This window comes from Furipterus horrens, unplaced genomic scaffold, assembly GCF_987537825.1.
Source record: "Furipterus horrens unplaced genomic scaffold, mFurHor1.1.pri manual_scaffold_11, whole genome shotgun sequence".
In the NCBI taxonomy this organism is placed as follows: domain Eukaryota; kingdom Metazoa; phylum Chordata; class Mammalia; order Chiroptera; family Furipteridae; genus Furipterus; species Furipterus horrens.
In genome coordinates, this window is record NW_028327181.1 from 54,509,640 (window position 1) to 54,535,019 (window position 25,380).

Here is a 25,380-nt window from a genome sequence, read left to right on the forward strand (position 1 = left end):
TTCCAATCTTCTTCATTTTTTGGTTTACTTCATGGAAGATTTTTAAAAATTTTATTTTATAATCTTTTATTTCTACTTTCACATTTTTAATTTCTAGGAGTTTTCTACATTTTTCTTTATAGTTCTTTATAATTTTTTAAAATAATTTACTTATTTGTTTGTTTATTTTATTTTTAGAGAGAGGGGAAAGGAGAAAGAGAGGGAGAGAAACATCACTGTGTGGTTGCCTCTCACTGGCGCCCCCAACTGGGGACCTGATGTGCAACCTAGTAATGTGCCCTGACTGGGAATCGAACCAGCGACTGTTTACTAATTTTTAGAGAGAGGAAGGGAGAGAGAGAGAGAAACATCGATTGATTGCCTTCTGTATGAACCCTGACTGGGGACAGAACCTGCAACCTAGGTATGTACCCTGACCAGGGATCGAATCCGCAACCTTTTGGTGCATGGGACAACGCTCCAACCAACTGAGCCACTTGGCCAGAGCTGTTCTCTGCATTTTTTAAAAAAAGGCTTTATTTATTCATTTTTAGAGAGAGGGGAATAGAGGGGAAAAAAGGGGAGAGAAATATTGATGTGAGAGAAACATTGATTGGTTGCCTCTAGTATATGCCCCGACCAGGAACTGAACCTAAAAATTGAACTGGGGACCTTTTGCTTTGTGGGATGATGCCCAACTGAGCTACACAGGTGAGGGCATTTTCTGAACTCTGTTTTTGTTTCATGGATATACATCCTTTTCTTATCTCTGAAGATATTCATGATAGTCTAAAATTTTTTTGAACTAAAATTTTTTTTCATATATTTTAGAGAGAGAGAGAGAAACATCAATTTGTTGTGCCACTTATTTATGAATTTATTGGTTGATTCTCATATGTTCCCTGATCAGGGATTGAACCCACGATCTTGGTATATCGGTACTATCCTCTAACAAAATGAGCTACCTGGCCAAAATCCATGAGAGTGTTTTTTATATGTTTTCTCCTTGCACAGTCCTTATTTCATCTAAGTTTTTTTCTCTCTTTTCTTTAAATATTAAAAAAATATATTTTATAGAGAGAAGGGAAGGGAGGGAGAAAGAGAGGGAGGGGAACATTGATGTGCATCGATTGGTTGCCTCTCACGTGCCCCCATGCGGGGACCTGGCTAGCAACCCAGGCAAATGCCCTGACCAGGAATCGAACCCCAACACCTTCTGGTTCACAGGCTGGCATTTAATCCACTGAGCCACACCAGCCAGGGTTTTTGTCTCTTTTTCTATTTGTTTTGGCCTATCTGTCTTTCATTGTAGAGGCTTTCCTCAAGTGTGTGATAACCCTCAGTTGTCTACTTGTGTATAAGATTGGCCCACTAAAAAGTACTGATTGAAAACTCTGTGTGTGTGTGGGAGGCAGACTGGCATATTGACTGTGGACTTAACTGTCGGTGATCCATTTCTTCAAGTCCATTTCCTTGAAGAAACCCTGTTTTCAGTATCATTAGATCTTTTTGTTTTGTTTTATTTTATTTTGTCTGTCAGATTTCTCAAGAGAAGGCTCTGTTCCAAAGTTCTGCTTGGAGGATATAAGCCTGGCTGTAGATATTCTTAGAAAGCTTGGTGAATAAGTTTGGGCAAGTCTCAGCATTCAGTATGTAAACTTTCTTTGAATCCCCAATTTCAGTACAGTATTCCCTCACTTATCATGGGTATTACATTCTAGACACCACCACTCCCCCCGCAATAGGTGAAAATCCGTGAAGTAGGACCCTTACATTTATTTTAGTATTTATATATAGTTTAAGGCTTTATAAACTCTTCCCACACACTTATAAACCGTTCCCAGTCCCTTATTAACCTTTCCCACTCCCTTATTAACCTTTTCCACACTTTTATAAACACTACTTGTGTCTTAAACATATTCTACGCTCTTAAACCTATGTAACTTTAACAACATACATATGCAGTACTGTAAAATTTTATATGGGTACTCACCAGTGAAGTATACTACAACTTGAATGATGAAAATGATGAATTAGCTCTGCAGTACTGATGATGAAGATGATGAAGATGAGATGAATGTACTGCACAGCAAAGAAGAGCAATACAGCTCTTCTAAAGGCACCACTTATTCAGGTGGTGCCGTAGTATCTTCGGCCTTGTCCGTAACTTCTTCCGCTAAAGGCATAGGCGTAACCGACCTCTTTGTTCAAGTGATGAACATAGTTATGGGGAGTTGCTGGCGCTGCTTCTTCTTCTGATTGAGAATGTTTTTGTAAATTGCCATGGCACTGTCAATTGAATTTGCAAACTGCAACAAATGAACCATATGGGGGTCCCATTCTTCAACCACTCGTTGAAGTTCTTTGGCCATTCTGACCATTGTTGCAAGACGATCAAGTGTTAGGCCAACCTCCTCCTCTTCTTCAACCAGTTGTTTGTCTTGTTCCTCATCCTCTTCTTCACTTAGTCAGCTCCTCCAGGTCTTCATCCGTCAATGGTTGAGAGTGCACATCGATCAGGGTATTCATGTCACTGAAGCCCTCTCCTCCCAGTACTTTGGCCAGCTTCACGGCCTTATCCACTGCAGATGGATTTCATCAGGAGAGAATCCCTTGTAATCATGGACCACTTCTGGCCATAATTTTTTCCAGCTGGCATTCAAAGTCTCACTCTTCATCTCCTTTATGGCCTTTTGAATATTTTGGAGACACAATGCAATTGTGTATTCATGCCAGTACGCCTTTAGCGAGAAGTCTTCATCCAAGTCCATAGCTTCAGCCAGGTTTTGCAGGGCATTTTGGGTGTAGAGCGCCTTAAAAGCGTGAATAACGCCTTGATCCATTGGCTGAATTAGCGATGTGGTGTTCGGCGGCAAGAAGTCTATCTGGACGCCATCATACATCAGGTTGACAGCATAGCCTCCAGCATTGCCCATTATCAGAAGCACTTTGAAATCAAGGCCTTTCTCAACCAGATAAACCATAACCTCCGGGATAAAACATTGATGAATCCAATCAGTCGTGAGGAGTTTGATGATCCAAGCCTTAGGGTTGTGCATCCAGTACACAGGCAACACATTCTTATTTTTGTTTTTTAGGGCCCTTGGGTTCTTGGACTTATAAATAAGCCCTGGTTTTATCATAAAGCCTGCAGTATTCCCACACATGATTAAAGTTATCCTATTTTTTGGCGCCTTGGAACCAGGGGCTTTTGCTTCTCCTTCAAAATGAAAGTGCGAGACAGCATCCATCTCTAGAATAAGCCCGTTTCATCCATGTTGAAAACTTGTTCAGGCTTATAGCCTCCTTCCTCGGTTATGTCTTTTAAATGTGTTGTTCATGTACTCCTCAGCTCCGGCTTTTTCCGCAGAGGCAGCCTCTCCGTGCAGAGAAACGCTCTTGAGTCCAAAGCATTTCTGAAATTTGTCAAACCAGCCCATGCTGGCACTGAACAGGGTTGGTCTGGTTGGAGAAACACTCAAAGGTCCTGCTTCAGCACTATCATCATCATCCTCTTCTTCATTCCCATCACCATCATGATCATCCCTTTTTGCTGGTAAACGATCATACAGTTGTTTGGCCTTTGTCTGGATGGTGTTTGTATCCAACGAGATTTTTTTTTTTCTGCAATCGTTTATCCACACAGCTAACGCAGACTCCATCTTCACAATGATCTTATTGCAGGAAGTAACCACCCTCTTTGCTGTTTCGTTGAAAGTCATTGATGCTGTAGACCTGATATTCTTCTCATCCTTCTTTATATAGCGAACCATAGACTCATTGATCCCATAATGGCGGCCAACAGACGCATAGCTTCTCTCTCCCTTCAACATGTCGAGAAGTTCCACCTTCTGTTTTATGGTAAGCATCTTCCTCTGGCGCTTGGGTTCACTGCCAGAATCCTTAGAAGTTGCAGAACGTTTGGATGGCATTGTAGGGCTTGCAAGAAATTCAGTCTTTAAGGAAAATTCCACAAAACACAACACCGTAGAGCAAAACTACGCACAGCGATCGGAGGCAGGAGTGAAGTGGACAGGTGAAATGCTGAAAGTATGCACACAGTGCGGGATAGCAGACAGACTGATGCTACGGTTACTGAGCCAATCAGCGCCCAGGATACACAAGACAATGCTCTGGTTGGTCACCTTCCATCAATCAGCCAATCGTGTGCCATGTACAATCTCACGTAGGCAAACAAGCTTGAGGGTACTTCTCATTTTCAGAGTAATGTATGTGTTCATCCACAAAAAAATACATACTGTAAACAGTGTGCAGTATTTTGTTTCAATTTAATATTCTTTTAATGCTAGAATCATTTATTATATTTTTAAATATATTTTTAAAAATTTTTTTGGCAAAAATCATTATCATAAATACTACGCATATAAATACATATACAGTACCGCAAAATTCTGTGATATAGCAAAAAATCTGCGATAAATAATTAAGTATAGTATTTTAAAAAATCCCTTGATACAGTGAGTCCACGATAAGAGAACCGTGATACAGAGAGGGACTACTATATCTAACCATGTATGGATCTATCCATTTTTGTATCTCCCTTCCAGTCTCTTATAGTCCTAAGGTAAACTGGAACATTCTGTTACACATCCATTATAGTCCAACTAGAATAATGTTACCAGGAAGCAAGTTGGCTGAAAATCCTGTAATGTATTGATAATACCCACATCTACTTCCCCCTGCTTTCAGCAGAAAGTCCAAATTTCTAAATATGTTCCAGGTGCTCCAAGGTCTGGCTCAAACCAACCCACCCAACCATGTCTCCTTTTTTGCAGTTTTAACCGTGTTAGACTTCAAAACCTTCAATGCACTGTATTCTCCTCTTTGGGCCTTCTGCACATGCCATCCCCATGTCTGAAATGCTGCTCCTCTTTTCCCATTCCCATCCTTTTCTTGAATGAACAATAACCAGAGCAGATGAATAAGGGAAAAAAGCAATTGATGTCCAAGGCTTGGAAGTTGGCGATAGTGCCATTTCTAAAGCAAAATTTAGTCACCCCTATTGCTTAAGAGTGCAAACCCAAACTTCTTGGTCTGATAACCAGAACTCTTAATAATCTGCCCCCACTTAATTGCTCTTCTTATCAGAATCACTGCTGACAGTCTCTTTACCATTCCTGACACCCTAGTTATGGCTGTTACTTCTAAGATACCTTTGAAGACACCTCTTCTTTTGCTAGTCCTTTTAATAATGGTGTAATCAAGAGTTCCATCTTTGACCCAATTCATTTCTCAGTCTACACCTTTCTTTAGAGATTTAATTTTCTCTTAACTATAACTTACAGATTGATAATACCCACATCTACCCCTCTAGCCCAGACCTTTCCTGGGTCCCACACTTGTGTGCCCATTGACCTCCAGGACCTTGATTCATTCACTCAGTTAGTATTTGCTGTGCCAGGAACTGTGCTAGGTACTGGGTATACAATCAGCAATGGGGACAAACTGACATGGAACCCAGTCAACTCAGTCTCTGACCTCACAGAGCTTATAGTGTGACGACAGAAGAAAGACGCTGGAGAAATTAACGTTACATCTGTGATGAGTGCCACAATGCCACAAAGGAGTGTAAGATGCTTTGGCAGTCTGAAGCAGGAGACTTAACCTAGTGTGGGCATAGTGGAAGGGTAATTACAGGGTGGGGCAAAAGTAGGTCTATCATGAGTATGTGAAACAAGAGTTTATTCTTGTATTATTATTTATGAATTATTGTATTATTTTCCATGTGAACAACTGTAAACTTACTTTTACCACGCCCTGTATATTTTAGTTGGGACTGTTAGGTTTGTGACTGGAAGAAGGGAGGAGTCGGGTGGACCAGTTCAAAGCCTTTATTGAGGGATGTTCAAGCAGGCGGCTAAGTCCTAGCAGACTGCAACACCAAGGGAAGGGATAGAGGGATTTTTAAGGGCTTGGAGCAAACCCTCAGGGGGATGGGTCACCTGGCTGGTCGGCTCCAGAACCCAGGGTATAGGTGTTTGCGAAAGAACAATGTCCCCTGATTAGGGATGGCTGTTAGGAGACTTTCGCTAAATGATTAAGGGAGAGGGAAAGGGCAATAAGGGTGTAATTAGCTCTCAGCAGGATGTGCAGCTATGCCTTAGTTTCCTCTGTAAATGGGGATCCTTGTAGTCGGGTGCATGGCCAGTGTCCCAGGCCCCTTTTGTTTCAGCACAGGCAGTGGCCCAGGTCCTGCGAGACTGCAGGCCACAGTTCCCGAGTACACAGTGACCACCGGCCACAGCCTGTTTTTCAAGGCCTGACTCAGGTTGCAGGTTATGGGGCAGGCAACATGGGGTCTCTGGCCCTAACAGGGACTCGAAAGGAAGTTTGTTGAAGACAAGGGATCATGTCCTCCTGGATGGTCCACAGGCTCCTCAAACTCAAAAAGCAAAACCAACTTAATTCAACTCATCATTTCTCCAAACCGTTGTTTCCGTGATTGGCATTACCAGTCACTCAACATGCCAAGGTAGAAACTTGGTAGCTGTCCTGTGTTCCTCCCACTTCTTCACTGGTTTCTGACTTCATCCCATCCCACTTGTGTCACCAATTCTTGTTTACTGCAACTTTAACAGGCTCAGAGCCGCTTGTACCCCTAATTCAAGTGCAAAGATCCTCAGCATCTTTCTTACCTGCAATGGCTCCTTATACATCTCACCACCTTCACGACCACCCTTATTCTTCAATCTGTTCTCCAGTTATGAAATGCAATTTTTATCTCATTATACCTTTGTCTTAAAATCTCAATGGCTCTCCATTATTGGTCAAGTAAAAGCTGTTTTCTGTAATATGATCTAAAGTCCTTTACAATCTAAGTTCTTGCAGCTCCCTACTTTAAGCCAATACTCTCTGAATCAATTGTTGTTCTCCAAAGGACATGCTCTGCTTCTCTGCACCATTGTGTTTCTTGTTTTCTGCAGATACTCTTACTGCATGTCTTTAACAAACTCCTACTCAGCCCTTAACTCTCAATTTGCCTCACCTCTGCAGTGGTATTCTCTGATCATTCTGAATAACAATGGCCATAGTCTCCTTGGGCACCCTGGCTGGTTTGGCTCAGTGGATTGAGCGTCGGCCTGCGAGCTAAGTGTCGCTGGTTCGATCTTCCAGTCAGGGCACATCAGAGAAGGAAAACTCTGATTCCAAAAAACCTCCGCTGCCTTGCGGCATACCTCTTCAGGGGAAAGGCTAAGGGAGTAAACCCCGACAGAAAATCCGGAGCCGGAGTCCCTAAGGCGGTTTGACGTTGTAGTCAATACCGGCAACTCCTGCGGCGCACCTGAAGCCAAGCTGTATTGACTCCGTCGTTCCCCTGGATCCTTCAGCTGCGAAGAGAGGGGGGCTCTGCTGCATGGGCAACAGCAGACCCTCCATATCACCCTGCCCAGGCTCTGTAGCTTCAGCTTCACTGGAGAGGACACTCCAGCGTCATCGCAAGATGTCGATTCAATACGGGAGGAGACAGATACCGTGTCACTCCCGAGTCGGGCTGCACAACCATTCTCGGCGGTGCAGATAGACTCTTAAGAAGCTACACCATCGTCTCTCGAGACGGACGGCTGCCGAGGAGGAGTCTCCTTGGGATTATCCCTATACTAAGTTATTTTTTTAAAAAGATGTTTATTTTTTTAACGATTTTATTTATTTTTAGAGAGATGGGAAGGGAGGAAGCGAGGGAGAGAAACATCCATCCGTTTCTTCTCCCATACCTCCATCAGGGGACCTGGCCCACATATGCCCTAATCAGAAATCCAACCCGAGACATTTTGGTTTTCAGAATGAGCCACACTAGTCAGGGCCATGCTGAATCTTTATCTCCATCATATCTTCAGTCGAACCTATAAACTTAATTTGTTAATTTACTTGTTAAAACTTATTTGTTTGCCACTTTCCCAATATGTTATAAGTTCCTCGAAATCAGGGACCACACCTTGTTTTTGTATCCCTAGCACTTAGCACAATGATTGGAACACGGTGAAGGCTAAGTATTTGATAAGTGATTAAATGCACAACATGATTCTAATTTCTGTGCTATTTTATTCACTTTTATCTACATTTCTTACCTTAATTCAGGAATTCGAAATTTTTCTCTGCTATCCTTATTCCATAACAGTGGTTTATTTTATTTTAAAGATTCTCAGCATGTGTATTATCACATCTTGTACTGAGTGGCAGTTGCTTTTTGGTACTGCCTTGAAATTATTCGTTAACTTTTCATTATATGCATGACCAGAATCTCAAGGCAAGAAGGTCGCTCAAATTTCCTATTGCACAGGTTTATTGATGCTCAAAAGAGTCTATATGTATTTGTGCATAGACAATAAAGCTCTGGGTATGCGCACGGGTCATTTGGGTCATTTTTTTCTTTTTCTTTTTTCTCTTTTCTTTTCTTGCTTTTCGACTCTTTATTTTTTTCCTTTGGAGCGTGCGCACCAAGAAAGACAAAGGTGGGGAAAGTGACCAAGCAGTCGCTCAGGCGCATGCCCATCCCTAACGTGTCCCAGCCTGGTGGAGCTCAGTGAAGCCGGTATGGTCTGGCCAGAGCAGCAGAAATCCAATCCGACTGAGTGAGCGCGACCCCTCCCTCCCCATGATTGGTTAGCTTTCAGGGTTGTGGGGCGGAGAAAGAAAGAGATGGGGGCGTTCGAGTGGTGGGGTGGCGAAGAAAGAGCGCCAATCTCGTTCTGCGCAAGCGCAAGTAAGCGACCAAGAGGGGGCGTGAGAGAGCGAAAAGGAGTGTGGAAGCTGCGATGCGCTTGTGAGCGTGAGCTGAGTCGCCGCCTTGACGCCTGCGCCTTGAACCTCAGGGCCCCGTGCGCTTGCGCAGTAGGCAGCGGCGGAAGGGGGAGGTGGAGGCCGTGGAACGGCAGCGGCAGCAGCGGGTCCTGCGACTAAGGCGGCAGCGGGGGTGGAGGCGGGCGGAAGCTGAGGTGACGAAGGCAGCGGCGGCGGCGGCGGCCGTCTCCCTCACGGTGGCGGAGACCAAGGCGGTAGCGGCGGACCGGGAGCGGCCCGGCCCCGGCCCCCTGCTAGTTGGCTGTGGCAGGGCCGCCGTGGGGCCGGCCCGGCTCCCGCCCCCCGCGGCTCCCCCTCCGGCTCCTCCTCCCGGGAGACGCCGGGGACCTGGCCCAGCCCGCACTCAGACCGCAGCTGCAACCGTCTCCGGGGGAGTCGGAAGCGGCGGCGGCGCCATGGGCGGCCTGGCCTCTGGGGGGGATGTGGAACCAGGACTGCCGGTCGAGGTGCGCGGCTCCAACGGGGCCTTCTACAAGGTGAGACGGCGCGCCGACCCGGGACACCCATCGTTAGCCCCCACCCTCAGGCCAGAGCATGGAAGAGTGGGGCGGGATCGAGCTTCTGGAACTATGTCCTGACCCTTAGAACCTTAGACCCACGCTCCCACCCGCAGTCCTCCTGGGAAGATCTTTGGAACTTAACCCCCTTCCTCTCTTCCTCTTATTTTTGGCCCTCTATTACACCTGCTTTTCAGAGAGAATGAACATCAGGGCGTTATTGTGCTTGGATCAGCGCCCCCATCCCCCAAGAGACCCCATTTATCCCTTATCATATAGACTTTCCTTCTTGCCTGGTAGAAGACATATCTTAGACCTTAATCACATTTTCCCCACAGTCCAAGCACATGGAAAATTCTCTTTATTCTTTCTCTATTACCCCCTTGGGAAGTCCGTTCCACATTAGATCCTTTCATCTTATGGAGGCCTCTACCTACTGGCACTGGAAGTCACCCCACTTTCATCTTATATTTCTGTGTCCCCCCACCACCCCGCAAGGAGAAATTGTCAAAATCGGTGACATTTGGTATTTTTTACCTCAGGAACTCTGAATTGAACCACACCAGTTGCCTTCTAGCTGTAAGGTGACATCTTTTCACAAGTCTCTCACCCCAGTCCTTCATCCTAAAGCTAATTGGTCTACCGTTCTATCCCAGTGATGGGTTTGTATTTATTATCTCATTTTGACCTCAGATACATTTAGGTTATTCATATAGTTTTTTCCTCTTGAGAAATGTTAACTTCATATTCAAGAGCTCTAAAAGGAAGGATACCCTCTGTTTATCTTCTCAAGGCTTTCCACTTCTAGAAGACACGGCCACCTCTCCCAGTTTGGGGATCTGATATGCCTTTTTTGAAGGAGAAGGGGACTGTCTTTGAAAGATTCTTGTTTAGCCTTGGCTGGTGTGGCTCAGTGGATTGAGCATCAGCCTGTGAACTTGTGAACTGAAAGGTCCCCGGTTCGATACCTCGTGGGGGCACGTGCCTGGGTTGCAGGCTGTCCCCGGCTGGGGGTGTGCAAGAGGCAACGGATTGATGTCTGTCTCTCACACATTGATGTTTCTTTCCCTCTGTTTCGCCCTCCTTTCCCCTCTCTCTGAAGGTAAATAAATAAAATCTTACTAAAAATAAAAAATCCTTGTTTACTTCAGCTCCCCCCCCTTGCTGATGATTTGGTTCTTTAGAACTCCTAATACTACCACCTTTATCTGTCCTGAGTCCATTTTCTAGGACATTTTTTTCTACATTTAGGTTAAGCCAGAGAGAAACCCCTCTTGTCTCTCAGGAATTTTTCTTTGTGTGACTGTTGTTATTTTGAAACTCTGGACTTTATGCTTGGACTTATGCATATTTATTCCTGTCTGGTTCTTTAATTTTACCCTGCGGAGCAAGAGCAGAGATATCTTTTGATAACTTCACTTGTGAGAAGAGCCACACTTCCCATTAAGCCTTTCTCCCATGATAGACCTCTCCATCTTCATGCCCTTGGAAATGACTTTCTCCAACTCCTTACCTGTGAAGTTGTATCTTACTATGCAAAGGATCTCCTATTTACCCTTGCAGTGGAAGGCTTGTACCCCAGCTTCAATTGATAAGTTCAGTGTAGTCATTTTTTTACCCACTCCAAATGCCTATCTGTGCCTTAACTTCCCTCACCAGATTTTTTTATATTCAGTGCCTGTGGATACCCATATTTATCTGTCTTAACTTATTCTCTCAATTTAAGTCTCTGACTTTTTATCCTGATATTTCTGTATTCCTGTGTAGTCCCCAGTAACCACCTTATTGAATGTCTGAAGGAAGCTCCCAGCTAATCTCTTCTGTCATTTTTTTTTTGCATACTTTATAACCATGGGGCTTTTTCTTCTAGCCTGCCTCCATAGCATTCATGTTTTCTTTGGCAAAGTTTCTAATTCCTTTCTGATTCTGATGGAGTACATCTGTCTTCTTTTCCCCCAAACTTGCATTACCTTTGCTGAAATGTCCTTCCTCAAGATTTTAGCCCCATTTCCCCCAGTATCCTGTCCTTCATCTGGGTTTTTCCCACCCTCAGATTCTTAAGATTCTTAGATTGAGTCTGAGATCAAGATAAGATGTTTGCTTTTGTTCTAGGAAGCATGGGAGCCCAGCACAGCTGGAAAAGACTGTTATCCAGTTCAAATTAACTGGGACAACTAGGAACCAGGGATGTTTCCCTTTCCACATATGTATCCAGCAGAAATTCTCTTTCTGAATCTTTCCCTTTTCTCCTGGGGGTTATGGCAGTGATAAATTTGAGTGGATTAGGGACAGGATACCTTGAATCAGAGAGTAGAGTTAGGAGTTGAGCCAAAAGCCAGGTAATGTGGATTTTTTTGTTTGGGCCAGTTTAGTATTTTCTGCCCCATGCCTTAGTTTAAAACAACAACAAAAAAGTCCCTAAATTCAGACTAATTTTTCTTCAACTTTTAGTGCCATATACTTACCAATTCTGACCTTGCTACTGATTTAATAATATTCATGACTCAGCACACTTAAATGTGTGGGTCAAGGACTAGTTACATTGCTTTTAGAACTGTAAATTTGGAAAGATCCCTTTCTTCCCTCAGAATTGGGTCTTATTTTTTATCTTCCATGAAAAAAAACTGCAAGTGTCAGGTTTGGGGTCTGAATTATTTTTTTATCAACTCAGTTTTCTGTCAGAATTTAATGTATTTTATTCTTTCAGTTGTATTCTCCCAAATGAAGTCTCTGTTCACCTTCCAGGCTGCAGTCATCCAACTTTCCAGACCTTGCCTAGAAATCCTAATTCCCATTCTTTTTTCAGCTTCTGCCAGTTGTTTTTACCCAGACCCTTCCTTTTCCCCTAGAATTCCCTCTCCTTTGAGAGCCCAGGACTGAAAGATAGGTTGAAGGCAAGTTTAATTTCGTATCTTCTAGAATTTGAAGTACCTAGGAACCTAGGGCTTGCTCTTTCTAGTTCTGGGCCTTATAAACCAAAGACAGAATATGTCATGGCCCCTGAATTGAGGCATCCTTTGGATCTAGTTGGTTTTCTAGAGATTCACTTGCCAACTCTTGCCCTTACCTGCTTATCTTCCCAATGAGCATTCACTAAGCAGAACCCGGATCTCACTGTCTACGACTCGTATCTTTGGAGGAAAAAACTAGGGTGATGTGGGTGGAATTAAACAGCAGAGATTGGGATGGAATAAGAAGTTGAGAAAATTTGGAGACTATTTGAAGGGAAAAGACCATGGAAGTGTAAGAGTGAGGGGCATTTGGTTGAATTGCTGAGTAATGCACGGGAAAACTCCATCCTGAGCTGGGCGTTTTCGCTTTGGGAATCATGGTAGCTAGAAAAACCTGGGTGTCCTTGCTACTTCCAGTGAGGGCCGTGAGGGCCGACCCTGCCATTTAGAGATGAATTGGATTAGAGCTTTAGGCATATCCTTTATGAATAGGTATATCTCGGAGTGGTTTATCTCTTCACAAAAAAGGTACTTGATTTCTGTCTCTTCCACTCCTTTTATCACATTCCTAAAATATTTTGAGAATAGCTAACTCTTGTTATAAACTATTTCTAAAGCTTGGAGATAAACATTTTGGATACAGAATTGGATAAAGTCAACTGAAGAGGCCGATTGAAATGTTTCTAGAAATCCATCTAGACCCTTATAAGGGGATAGAAGAAGAGGGAAGGGACACACTATTAATGGTTGTGGGAGGAGGAAACTTAAGGAGCTAAGAGAAGAACTGAAAAGGGAAGAGGACTCAGGCAAATAGTGAGGAGTAAAAGTTCCTCAGAATATTAAGTAGAATAGTAGGAGCGGGTATTGATGGAGCTGAATGAAGAGTAGAAAAAACATTTCTAGGGAAGGGATGGCAAAGAAAGTTGAAGCAGGGATAAGGAAGGGGCCTAACAGTACCAGGAGTACTAATGCCTTGGGCAATAGTAAGGTTTCATAACAAGATTCAGTCTGAAATAAGAGGAAGGTGGCTTGTATCAAGAGTGAAATTTAGGTTTAGATTTTCCTACCATCTGGAAGCAGCAGTATAGTAGTTTACGACTGATCAGTTCCCTGAGGTGGGAGTGACACAGTGTGCGTTTTGGTGTTTTCTCTCCTAAGCTTTTGTACCTCAGGAATAGTTCCTGTGTATTAGCCTTTCGAACCCCCTGATTTTTTAAACTACTTTATTGAGGCATAATTGGTATATAATGAAGTATATGTATTTAAAGTGTACAGTTTGTGACGTTTTAGCATATGTAAATAAAATAAACCATTACCACAAGATAACGAGTAATTCTGTTACTCCCACAAGTCCTCCACCAACCACTGATCTGTTTTCTGTCATTATATATTAATTGCATTTTCTGATTTTTGACAGAAGTGAAAGGTAATTCACTTGAGAAAAGATAGTCTTTTAAACAAATAGTACTCAAGTAACTGGATATCCATAGGTAAAAAATGAACTTTGTTATTGTCTTGTATACAAAATTTAACTCAAAATATATCATAGACCTAAATGTAAAATATAAACTATTAAACTTCTAAAAGATGTAGAAGTAAACCTTTGTTGCCTTGGAGATTAGGTAGAGATTTCTTACATATGAAACAAAAACTTGTGATACAAGAGCAAATTGGTAAATTGGACTTTATCAAAATTAGCAATCCTTAATTTTGAGTATGTGAAAATAGGGAGAGAATGTAGAAAAATTAGGATCATAGGATTGGACACATAGCCTTGGTTTCTGCAGTGAGGACAAGAAAATAGGAAGTAGACGAGGTATTCACTCAACCCTCTTTTCCTTTGTTGTGATCTCAAAGTTGGGGTCTTCTACAGATTTTTATCCTTTGCAAATGCTTAGCAGTGTTACAGTCTAGAATTCAGAAATACCACATCTCTTAAGTCCTAATTCTTCCTTCTGTAAATTATATTTAGTGTTTTGAACTTCTCCTGTGTTCTGTGTATTCTCTTTGGACCCAGGCATCAAGGCACCAGGTCTGCTCATGTCTTTTGCTGCACTGGGGAGCTAGACCCTTTTCTCTCTTGGCGGATTGTGATGTCCTCTAGGTGTTCCAGGACAGCCTCACGCTGTCTCATGGGATATTCTTAGCCTCGCTGAATGTTGTTGGTATTTTAATTGAGTTCTGGCAAGCTGCTCAGCGCAACAGGAGGCAGACAGATAGGAAGGCCCCTGTGGGAGCCATAGTCGTCGTCGTCGGCAGCCGTCCGTCTCGAGAGACGATGGTGTAGCTTCTTAAGAGTCTATCTGCACCGCCGAGAATGGCTGTGCAGTCCAACTCGGGAGTGACACGGTATCTGTCTCCTCCCGTGTTGAATCGACATCTTGTGATGACGCTGGAGTGTCCTCTCCAGTGAAGCTGAAGCTACAGAGCCTGGGCAGGGTGATATGGAGGGTCTGCTGTTGCCCATGCAGCAGACCCCCCCTCTCTTCGCAGCTGAAGGGTCCAAGGGAAAGACGAGTCAATACAGCTTGGCTTCAGGTGCGCCGCAGGAGTTGCCGGTGTTGACTACAACGTCAAACCGCCTTAGGGACTCCGGCTCCGGATTTTCTGTCGGGGTTTACTCCCTTAGCCTTTCCCCTGAAGAGGTATGCCGCAAGGCAGCGGAGGTTTTTTGGAATCAGAGTTTTCCTTCTCTGATGTGCCCTGACTGGGAATCGAACCAGCGACACTTAGCTCGCAGGCCGACGCTCAATCCACTGAGCCAAACCAGCCAGGGAGCCATAGTAGACCACCAGTTTCCAGGCTGTTTTGATGCAAGTGATTTTCCCCCTTCTACTTTCCATCTCATCTTATTTCTGGATTTTGCCACATCTCTTTTCTATCCAATATCAGTCCGTTCTCTCTACCTCAATATTCATATTCTTTGCAGTACAGCTTTTTTCTGGCCCTGTCTTTAGATTGCTTGTGTCTGCATTTAAAACTGTTGTAAGGGCGTCTGAATGTCTGTTCCCTTAATGGCTAAGATGTTAGTAAGTTGTTATATATATATTTTTTTTCTTCTAAAATTTATTCCAGGGCTTTGTGAAGGATGTCCATGAAGACTCTGTCACCATCTTCTTTGAAAACAAGTAAGACCTTGGGAACAGAGAATCCAGTATACTAGGTCCTAGAAGGAGAGTGGAGAAGAGGGGGGTAGCTGAGTCCCATAAGGCATTTAATAGATGGGGGAGAGCCAAGGGTTTGGGTGGGCAACTTTATATGGATCCCAGGAGAGTAAAGGACTAAGATTTAGTGAGGGTAAGGACACTTTTGACCCAGTATTTAGATTATAGCAAGAGATGAAGATACCATTATGGAGCAGGGCCTAGGATTTAGTCTTTAATCACCAGGGGAGGTGGACATTGCCCAGCAAATTCAGGCAGTAACCCCTTCTTGAAAAGTGAATAACCATGTTAGCCTGACTAGCTTTCATATCACTGTTTCATTTGCAGCTGGCAGAGTGAGAGACAAATTCCCTTTGGGGATGTGCGGCTTCCGCCTCCAGCTGACTATAATAAAGAGATCACAGAAGGGGATGAGGTGGAGGTAAGGGCCATGGAGTCTGCCCCATCTAAATTTCACTCTTCTCACTGCATCTGCCTTACTCCAATACCAGTATCCTAGGCTCCTCACTGGCTGGTTCACTCTCCTTAGTCCCCAGGCTAAGCTACAATATCCAGCCAGGTAGTCTGTGGACAAGTGAAATGCAGCAGTTCGCTGTCCATCTCTGTTGTGATCTATCAGACTCAGGGAGCTTCCCAGTTTCAGGGGAGTATTCATCTTTCTTCCAGTTATGTTAACAGCATCTAAACTCTAGTGCCCTCCATTTTTTAATTAGCAGCTCCTTCCTCTAGTTTTCTTTAGTTTAAGGAAACCTCCCAAGTATGTTAATGGTTATTCCATTCTTGGTGTTTCTGGATGGTCCTCAGTATCTTTAATTTTCATCTTGCAGGTTTATTCTAGAGCCAATGAGCAGGAACCTTGTGGCTGGTGGCTGGCCCGGGTGCGGATGATGAAGGGAGATGTGAGTGACTGTGAAGGCCTGTAGGGAACTGCTGGGACAAATGTTTTAGTCAGAAAAAGGTAGGAGGTGGAGACTCAGGCCATGCACAACTTCTCCTTTCTTTTGCCAGTTCTATGTCATTGAATATGCTGCCTGTGATGCTACTTACAATGAGATTGTCACCCTCGAACGGCTTCGGCCAGTTAATCCCAATCCCCTTGCAACCAAAGGCAGCTTCTTCAAGGTTACCATGGCTGTTCCTGAGGATCTGAGAGAAGCGTGAGTGTTAGGGATGTTGGGAGTAGTGGGCCCTCTTTACAGCCCTCTTCTCTGCCCTTCTTCTTCCGAGACTCCACTCCCAGTTTCAGCCTTGTCTGTCATTTCCTCGGCCCTCTAGAGCCCTTCTTGCTCCCGGTTCCTGTCTGTCTTTATCCCTGTTCTTTTCCTGCAGTCCTTTCTCTTTTCTTCGTTTTCACCGTCCCTGTCTCTGCTGAACCTTTGACTTCACTATACACTTCGCCCTCTGAACACTTTTCTCTTTCACTGCAGTTGTTCCAATGAAAATGTCCATAAAGAGTTCAAGAAAGCATTGGGAGCGAACTGCATCTTTCTCAACATCACAAATAGTGAGCTCTTCATCCTGGTGAGTTTATTCATGTAAGCCTTTTCAACAACTTTTTCTTCACCCCTTTTAACTCCTTGGTAGAAAGGGAAGAGCTAAAATGTGCTTATATTTATTTGTTAGGGAGGACTTTATTGCTCCTGACCCCAGTGGGCCCAGTTAGCCCTACCTTTCCTTAGTCTTCTTTGTGTATAACGTTAATTTTTTTTTTAACCTTGTCATTATGTTGCAGTCTGAGCTGGGACACCCTCCCTTGTATATTTGGACTCTCAGAAACAGACCTTTACAGTTTTCACCTGTGCCTGCTGCCTAAAATCGCTTCCCTTAGGCACCCAGGTAGTAGGGCCCTTGTGAGGCTGACAATGATTTTCTTTTTTCCTAGCTTTATTTCTTAACTCCCAACCTTTGTTTCAGAGACTCAGGCATCCTGATTCTCAGTTGCTATCTCTCCCGCAGTATGTATTCAGAGTCACTTTTAATGACTTTGATTGGTTTCTTCCCAGTCCACCACAGAAGCCCCTGTGAAGCGGGCATCCCTGCTGGGTGATATGCATTTTCGAAGCTTGCGCACCAAGCTGCTGCTCATGTCTCGCAATGAAGAAGCTACGAAACACTTAGAGGTAAATTTTCACTTTACTTTTTACTGCTGAATTTATTCATATTGTTGTCCTCCTCCCTTCTTGTCCCATCCTCCATCCATGCGCTTATGTTTACAGAACAAAAAGATTAAGGCCTTTGTGGGCCATTATACTTGGGTTTGCTCTTTTATCCCAGATTTCTCCAGTTGGCAGAGTTTCATTATGTTACGTAGTACAGTTGTTTTCATTTTTTTTTTTGAGCCATGAGACCCTGATTTAAGTGAAATTTACTTGAAAGCACAGTGCATAAAATATCAGTCAGCCCTGGCCAGTGGCTCAATTGATTGGAGCATTGTCCCGTTCAGTGAAAAGGTTGGGTTCGATTCCTGGTCAGGGCACATACCTAGGTTATGGGTTCAATCCCTTCTCTGGGTCCAGGCACGTTTGATCCCCAGTTCAGGCTCATATGTAGAGTCACCCAATCAATGCTTCTTTCTCGCATCCATGTTTCTCTCTCTCCCTCCCTTTCTCTGAAAACAAAGAAAACATATTCTCGAGTGAGGATTTTTAAAAAAAATCAATCAGAAGGGGGTGTGGCTCTTTCTTCCACTGGAATCCCTCAGATTACCTCTGTTGAGACCCATTTGTACACTGGAAAGGCCACAGGACTTGGAATCCTAACTCCTACTTTATTAAATAATTGACCTTTGGCAAGTCATTTTTTTTAAAGGTTTTATTTATTTCTTAAAAGGAAAGGGAGGGAGAAAGAGAGGAAGAGAGAAACATCCATCTGTTGCCTCTTGCAGACCCCCAGCTGGGGACCTGGCCCACAACCCAGCCATGTGCCCTGACTGGGAATCAAACCGGCAACCCATTGCTTAGCAGTCCAGCGGTCAGCCCACTGAGCCACACCAGCCACAGCTTGGCAAATTATTTGGTTTTACTGAGATTTTATCATTTTAATTTGTAATAATGAGGTAGTTAGACTAGAATAGAGGGGTGGGCAAATGTAGGTTTACAGTTGTGAGTATGCAAAGCAGTTTCTATTTTATTTATTGATGATTGTATTACTTGTATTATAACTATAAACCTACTTTTACTCACCCTGTATTTCTATGAGGTTTGAGTTCTGACATCTTATGATGGTCATATATCTTTTTTTTTTTTTTAGGTATTATACCATTCTAAAATAAGTAGGGTTTGTGTTTGAACATTCATTTCTATTTATCAGGTGAACTGATCTTTGGGGGAAGCTTTTTTCTGAGCCTGTGCAAATTCGGAATCATGGTAATCTTTACTTCTCTAGGGATGCTACTCAGGGCACTGGCACTTAAAAATTCACTGTTACCTCCAGATAATACAAACCAGTTCTGCTCCATTTCCCAATGAACAGGTTTCCTGGTGACAAAGGGTAGAATATCCAATTCTTCTAGGACTTGACTGTATCACTCTGTGTAGTAGAGTGTACCAGATCGCTAAGTGAACCGTAGGTGCAAGGTCTTAAGAATAGGGGCATGTTTTCATTTTTGACAAGTCTTGCCTGTTGTTTTTTTTTTAATTACTTTATTTATTTTCTGATTTGAGAGACAGTGATTTGTGTTCCACTTATTTATTGATTTACTGGTTGATTTTTGTCTGTGCTCTAACTGGGGATTGAACCCACAACCTTGGGTTATTGGGGCAGTGCTTCAAACAACTGAGCTACCTGACCAGGGCTTAAATATTCTTTTTAAAATACAGAATGTTTAGTGCTGATTGGGTGGCTCATTTGGTTGGAACATAGTCCCACATACCAACAGGTTGCTGTTTTGATTCCAGATCAGGGCACATGCTTAGGTTGTGGGTTTGACCCCCAGTTGGAGCATGTACAGAAGGCAAGTGATTGCTGCTTCTCTCTCACATCAATGTTTTTCTCTCTCTTTTCCTTTCTCTCTCTAAAATCAATGAAAACATATCCTTGGGTGAGGATTTTTAAAAAATTGGTGGTGGGGCGGGGAAGAATGCTTAAAGGGTAAAAAAAATAAAATGTGCATCCTTTTACCCATCAGGCAGTTTAAGAAATAAAACCCTTGGCACATTTCTCTAGAAGATACTTGTAAGTCTAATTAGATCCTCTGCCCTCCCTCCCTAACTCACTTTTTTATTTTTAAGATTTTATTTTATATATTAAGATTTTATTTGTTTAATTTTAGAAAGAGAGGGAGAGAAACATCAATGTGTGGTTGCCTCTCTGGAACCCTCGACTGGGGACCTGGCCTGCAACCCAGGAGTGTGCCCTGACTGGAATCGAACCAGCGACCTTTTGGTTTGCAGACTGGTACTCAATCCACTGAGCCACACCAGTCAGGGCTATTTACTTATTTTTAGACAGAGGGGAAGGGAGGAAGAAAGAGAATGAGAGACACATCGATTGGTTGCCTCTCATATCCCAACCAGGGACTGAACCTGCAACCCAGGCATGTGCCCTTACCAAGAATTGACCTGGTGACCTTTCATTTTACCAGATGATGCCCAACCAACTGAGCGACTCCGGTCAGAGCTCTAACTCAGTTATTTTGAATACCCAACTTAGTTCCTTTCTCCAGCCTTATCTTCTTGCTGACTGTATATCCTTGCTATAATTCTTGGAAGTAGAAAGTCATGGATTGCGGTGTGGGAATGTCCTTTTTCAGATATCTTTCCTATTTGGTGCTTCCTACCTAGGAATCACTTTTTTAGAAACTTTCCTGTCCTCCTATCTTTGTACCCAGGGAACCCCACAAAGGAAGGACTAAAAAATGAGGTAGTATGGTGCTCCATAGGTTCTTTTTATGCTTTTCTTAACCTGTTGCTTTCCGCTCAAATGTTTAGGTTTTATTTTGGGAGTTACTAGTTTGGTTAAGATAATAGTTCCTTATACTTGCATTTACCTTGTGAAAAGTACTTTCTCATCAGTCGTATTTTTCTTGGTAGTCTGGGAGTGAGGTAGGTCAGGTATAATTATTTAGCAGATGACAGAATGGAGGCACAGAGAGTGTATTTTATTTAGGATCACACTATCAGATAGTGTTAGACCCAAATTCTGAACTTTGGTGGCTCCTAGCCCAAATTCTATCCTCATTTTTCTCTCCTTCCCACGAAGCCATTGGTATTTGGAAGGTAGGAGTGGAATTTAAAGTTCCTGAATTTTCCACATAGGTCCTAATGGTCATCAGACTCAAGGGTGGTTCTGGCGTGCTTTCACTTATATTTTTTTCTTGTTGAAGTTATGCAAAGCTTTAGGTACCTGGGACAGGTGTTCTGAGATTCCACTGCCATGATTCCTGTGGTGCCTTTTCCTTTCAGACCAGTAAACAGTTGGCAGCAGCGTTCCAAGAGGAGTTCACAGTGCGAGAGGATCTGATGGGACTGGCAATTGGGACTCATGGTGCCAACATCCAGCAGGCCCGAAAAGTACCTGGGGTGACTGCCATTGAGTTGGGTGAAGAGACCTGTACTTTCCGCATCTACGGAGAGGTCAGAACAAAGTATCTGTTGTCTAGGTCTCTCAGGGGATATAGAGAAGAGAGGGGGGAGTAGAAAGGAAGCCTAAGTCATGTTGGCAGAAATTTTCCCTCCCTGCCTTCGGTGGCAGAAATTTTCCCAAAGACAAAAAGTGGCAGAAAGATCATTGTTTGAGATCCAAGTTCTCTGTTCTGGTAACAACTCCCCATTCCATTCCTCTTAGACTCCTGAGGCCTGCCGACAGGCCCGAAGTTACCTTGAATTTTCTGAGGACTCTGTGCAAGTGCCCAGGAACCTGGTTGGTGAGTTGGGGGTGTATACATATAAAAGAGAATGCAGGTGAGGGCCAGAAGTGAGATTCTCTAAAGTGATTCTGGGCTGGGCACCTCCCTAATGGGCTTTAATTTCACAAAGACAGAATAGTCTGTAGTAGGAGTGACAAAAATGGAAGAACAGATTTCTGGGGATTGTAATATTTTGTCATGTGAAAACTCAGCAGGAACCTAGATGCAGGAGAATAATTAAACAGAAGCTAAAGACTGTTTATGTTAACCGTTTTTGACTCTTTCTCTCCTTAAAAAACTAATTCCTCCTTTCCCCATTCAGGCAAAGTGATCGGAAAGAATGGGAAAGTGATCCAGGAAATTGTGGATAAATCTGGTGTGGTGAGGGTTCGAGTAGAAGGTGATAATGACAAGAAGAACCCCAGGGAGGAGGTATGGCAACTATACCTAGAGATTGGTGTCCAGAAGTAGATGGGATTGTTCACAAAGCCATTCTCCAAGGGCTGGGATTTCTCGGGGGTGGAGCATGGGAACTTGTGTTTCCCCTAGATGTGGATGGATCCGGAAAAGATCTCATTGGTTGGGCTTCCATTGGAGACAGGGTGGAGTTAATATTTCTATTTGATTCTCCTAATCCCTCTGCCCTTCCCTCTCTTCTCCAGGGAATGGTTCCCTTCGTATTTGTTGGCACTCGAGAGAATATCAGCAATGCTCAGGCTCTACTGGAATATCACCTCTCTTATCTGCAGGTACCCAAGCTGGAAACCTTAAGAGGAAAGATCTGGGTCTTGCAAGGGGACTGAGACTTCTGGTGGATAAAGTTAGGAGTGTTGGTGCCCAATTTGTCTCTCTGAGTAGAATAGAAACCACTGGGTGGGAATTGGGGGATGTGGGGTTGGATCCCAGACTTTTCTCTTTTTAACCAATGTCTCCATTCTTAACATTCCTGAGAATTTAGAAATGTAGGGATGGTCGGGGCAGAGAGGCATGAAAGGAGACTGTTCATTGATCTTATATTTATTCCTCCTTCCATATCTTCCTCCATCTTTTACCCAATCAGGAGGTGGAGCAGCTTCGCTTGGAGAGGCTGCAAATTGATGAACAGCTTCGACAGATTGGGCTGGGCTTCCGCCCTCCTGGGAGTGGGCGGGGCAGTGGTGCCAGTGACAAGGCTGGATACACCACTGATGAGAGCTCCTCCTCCTCCCTGCACACCACGAGGACCTATGGGGGCAGCTATGGTGGCCGGGGCCGGGGCCGGAGGACAGGTGGTCCTGCCTATGGTGAGACAGCTATGGGGAAGGGAGGGGAACGGGTTGGGGGGCTTGTAAGGCTAAGCAACAGTCTGGGTGGAAGTTTGAGGAAAGGGTGATGGGGATGATGATTGGCTGGGAGACTTGTGAGTGAGGGAGAAGTGTTCCAGCTTTGGGGCACTGATGGATCCTGGGGGGCAGGGGGATTTACATAATTGAACTCTACTGTGTTCTTTAGGCCCCAGCTCAGAACCATCTACGGCTTCTGAGACAGAGTCTGAGAAGAGGGAAGAGCCTATCCGAGCTGGGCCAGGAGACCGGGATCCCTCAACCCGAGGGGAAGAAAGTCGGCGGCGGCCAATTGGGGGCCGGGGTAGGGGACCCCCACCTGTCCCCCGGCCTACCTCGAGATATAACTCTTCATCTATTAGCTCAGGTACCAGTACCAGACAACTGGGTTCATGATTGTAGGTCAAAGGAAAAGTTGGTGGACACCTGACTCCCAGTTCCTCCTTTTCTTCTAACCAGTGCTGAAGGATCCAGACAGTAATCCCTACAGCCTACTGGACACATCAGAACCAGAGCCTCCAATTGATTCTGAGCCTGGAGAACCCCCTCCAGCAAGTGCTAGGCGCCGCCGCTCCCGCCGCCGCCGCACTGATGAAGACAGGACTATCATGGATGGAGGCCTTGAATCTGATGGGCCTAGTGCAACAGAGAATGGCGTGGGTAAGGAGTGTCTTTAAAAATTAGAGCTGGGAAGCCCTGGCTAGTGTGGCTTAGTGGATTGAGTGCCAGCCTGCGAATCAAAGGGTCACTAGTTTGATTCCCAGTCAGGGCACATGCCTGGGTTGCGAGCCAAGTCCCCAGTTGGGGGTGCACAAGAGGCAACCACACATTGATGTTTCTGTCCCTGCCTTCTATCTCTGAAAATAAAATCTAAAAAAAAAAAAAGAGCTGGGAAAGAACTGAGGGATGGGAGATTAGATGCATGACTGATTTTTCTCTGCCCCACAGAAGATGAGTCCAGACCTCAGCGTCGTAATCGGAGCCGTCGCCGCCGTAACCGTGGTAACCGTACTGATGGCTCTGTCAGTGGAGACCGCCAGCCAGGTCAGCTAAAACTGGGTGCCAGCCTCCTTCCTCGGAGTTGGAAAAATGGGATGCCTCCTACCCTTTGAAAACCAGGGGTTGGGATTCATTGAGTATCTTAAGGGCTGGATCCTTGGTTCCTTCTGAAACTCATGGTTCTCTGCCTTCCCCAGTGACTGTGGCTGACTATATCTCCCGAGCAGAGTCTCAGAGCCGCCAGCGGCCACTCCTGGAACACACTAAACCCTCAGAAGACTCTATTTCAGGACAGAAGGTAGGCAGGAAAGATGCATTTACTTCTCACGTTTTTGTTTTGTGGGGGGCAGGGAGCACAAGACCATTCCCAAAGAAATCTCTTGCAAAATTGCAGAGAAGGCCATGTCTGTCTGATGGAGTTTTAGAGTACATTTAGAATAGTGGAAAGTTTGAATAGGAGAGGAAAGTATGGTTCATATTTTCTGGATCCCAGTGAGAGTGATTAGAGAGCCAGATAAGGGGTCAACCCCTGGGTTATCAGATGGCCAGGAGCACTTGGATGGGAGGGAATGTCATTACCTGAACTTCTACTAACCTCTTCTTTCCTTCCTCTCCATTTTCTTTCCCACTTCCCCCTCAGGGTGACTCTGTCAGCAAGCTTCCTAAGGGCCCCTCAGAGAATGGGGAGCTCTCCGCCCCCCTAGAGTTGGGTAGTTTGGTGAATGGGGTTTCATAAAACCTCCAGCCCACATCCCTCTCTTCATCTCGCTTGCTGCCCAACATCATGGCCCTCACAGGCCTGACTGACCTGCGCTGGAGCTGCTCTTATCTAGGGGGGAGGGGGGTGGCACAGAAGCTTGGGTCCCCCCCCAACCTCCAGGAGCTAGTGGAGGGGTGTGTAACAGGGTCATACCCACCTCCCTCTTGCCCACCCTACCCCCAGGGTGAGGGGAGCCTCTCCTTCCCCATCAGACTGGATGTGCCTTTATCCTCTAATGCCCCAATCTCTCTCTGAACAACCCCATTCTTCACCTGTTGGTGCGGGGTGCTCTTTGACCCACCCACATTTGACAGTTCAGGGGGGCTCCCCTGCTATCCCTCCTCCCATCCTGTACCCCCAATTTCTGGGGCCTCATCACTGTGGACGATGGGGATAGTAAGGGTGTAAGTGGGTGGGAGGCATGGGGAAGGTTTTGGAGTAGAACCAGGGGTATGTATGAAGCGGGGTGACAAGGTCCCCCAGGGAAAGGGGGACCAACCTTATCTGGTGGGTGAGAAGGCGTATTTATTTTTCACTGTACAGTATTTAAAAAGAGAATTAAAAAAAAATCCAAATGGCTCTCTGGTTTCTGCGTCTTCCTTGTGCCCAGTTTGGTCTGTTTTCCAAGATTGACCTGTCCTTGTCTTCTGTTTCTTCACACCTGACTTTTCTAGCGTCCCAAAGATGGCCCACTTTGGGAATTCAGAACAATCCTAAGTTTCCTAGGCCTAGGTACCCTCCTGGTCTAGTACTGTGGCTTGCGCCTTCCTGCTTCTCTCCCCCAGGTTTGCTGGTAGAGGGAGCTAGGCCACTCCTATACCCTGAGTCACAGCTGGCTAGGTAGGGCTGCTTCAAGCTGGATCTGTTCCTGCTAAGATCTGAGAGCCAAGGCCAGCTGCTTAATCAGGTTACTTGAGGCCTGGGGCTTGGGCTGGGCCTTGGACTGAGTGGGGCGCAGGGTTGCTTCTGGAAAGCCTCTGGGACCTAGTTGTCCAGCCCTCATTCCCGCTGGTTCTCTGCTGTGGATCCAGGCTTTTTCTTAA

General features: G+C 44.7%; 1 protein-coding gene across 1 annotated transcript; it reads left to right on the forward strand.

The window, feature by feature from the left end:
- The first annotated feature begins 8,834 nt into the window (after positions 1–8,834).
- FXR2 (FMR1 autosomal homolog 2) lies at positions 8,835–24,916 on the forward strand. The gene is made up of 17 exons (XM_090257887.1): positions 8,835–9,275; positions 15,323–15,375; positions 15,739–15,832; positions 16,239–16,310; positions 16,420–16,568; positions 16,839–16,932; positions 17,415–17,531; positions 20,814–20,984; positions 21,196–21,274; positions 21,579–21,688; positions 21,919–22,005; positions 22,317–22,539; positions 22,748–22,945; positions 23,038–23,238; positions 23,527–23,622; positions 23,775–23,875; positions 24,218–24,916. The coding sequence occupies exons 1-17, from the start codon at positions 9,195–9,197 to the stop codon at positions 24,311–24,313; spliced, it is 2,022 nt and encodes a 673-aa protein (XP_090114013.1). The 5' UTR covers positions 8,835–9,194; the 3' UTR covers positions 24,314–24,916.
- Positions 24,917–25,380: the final 464 nt, after the last annotated feature.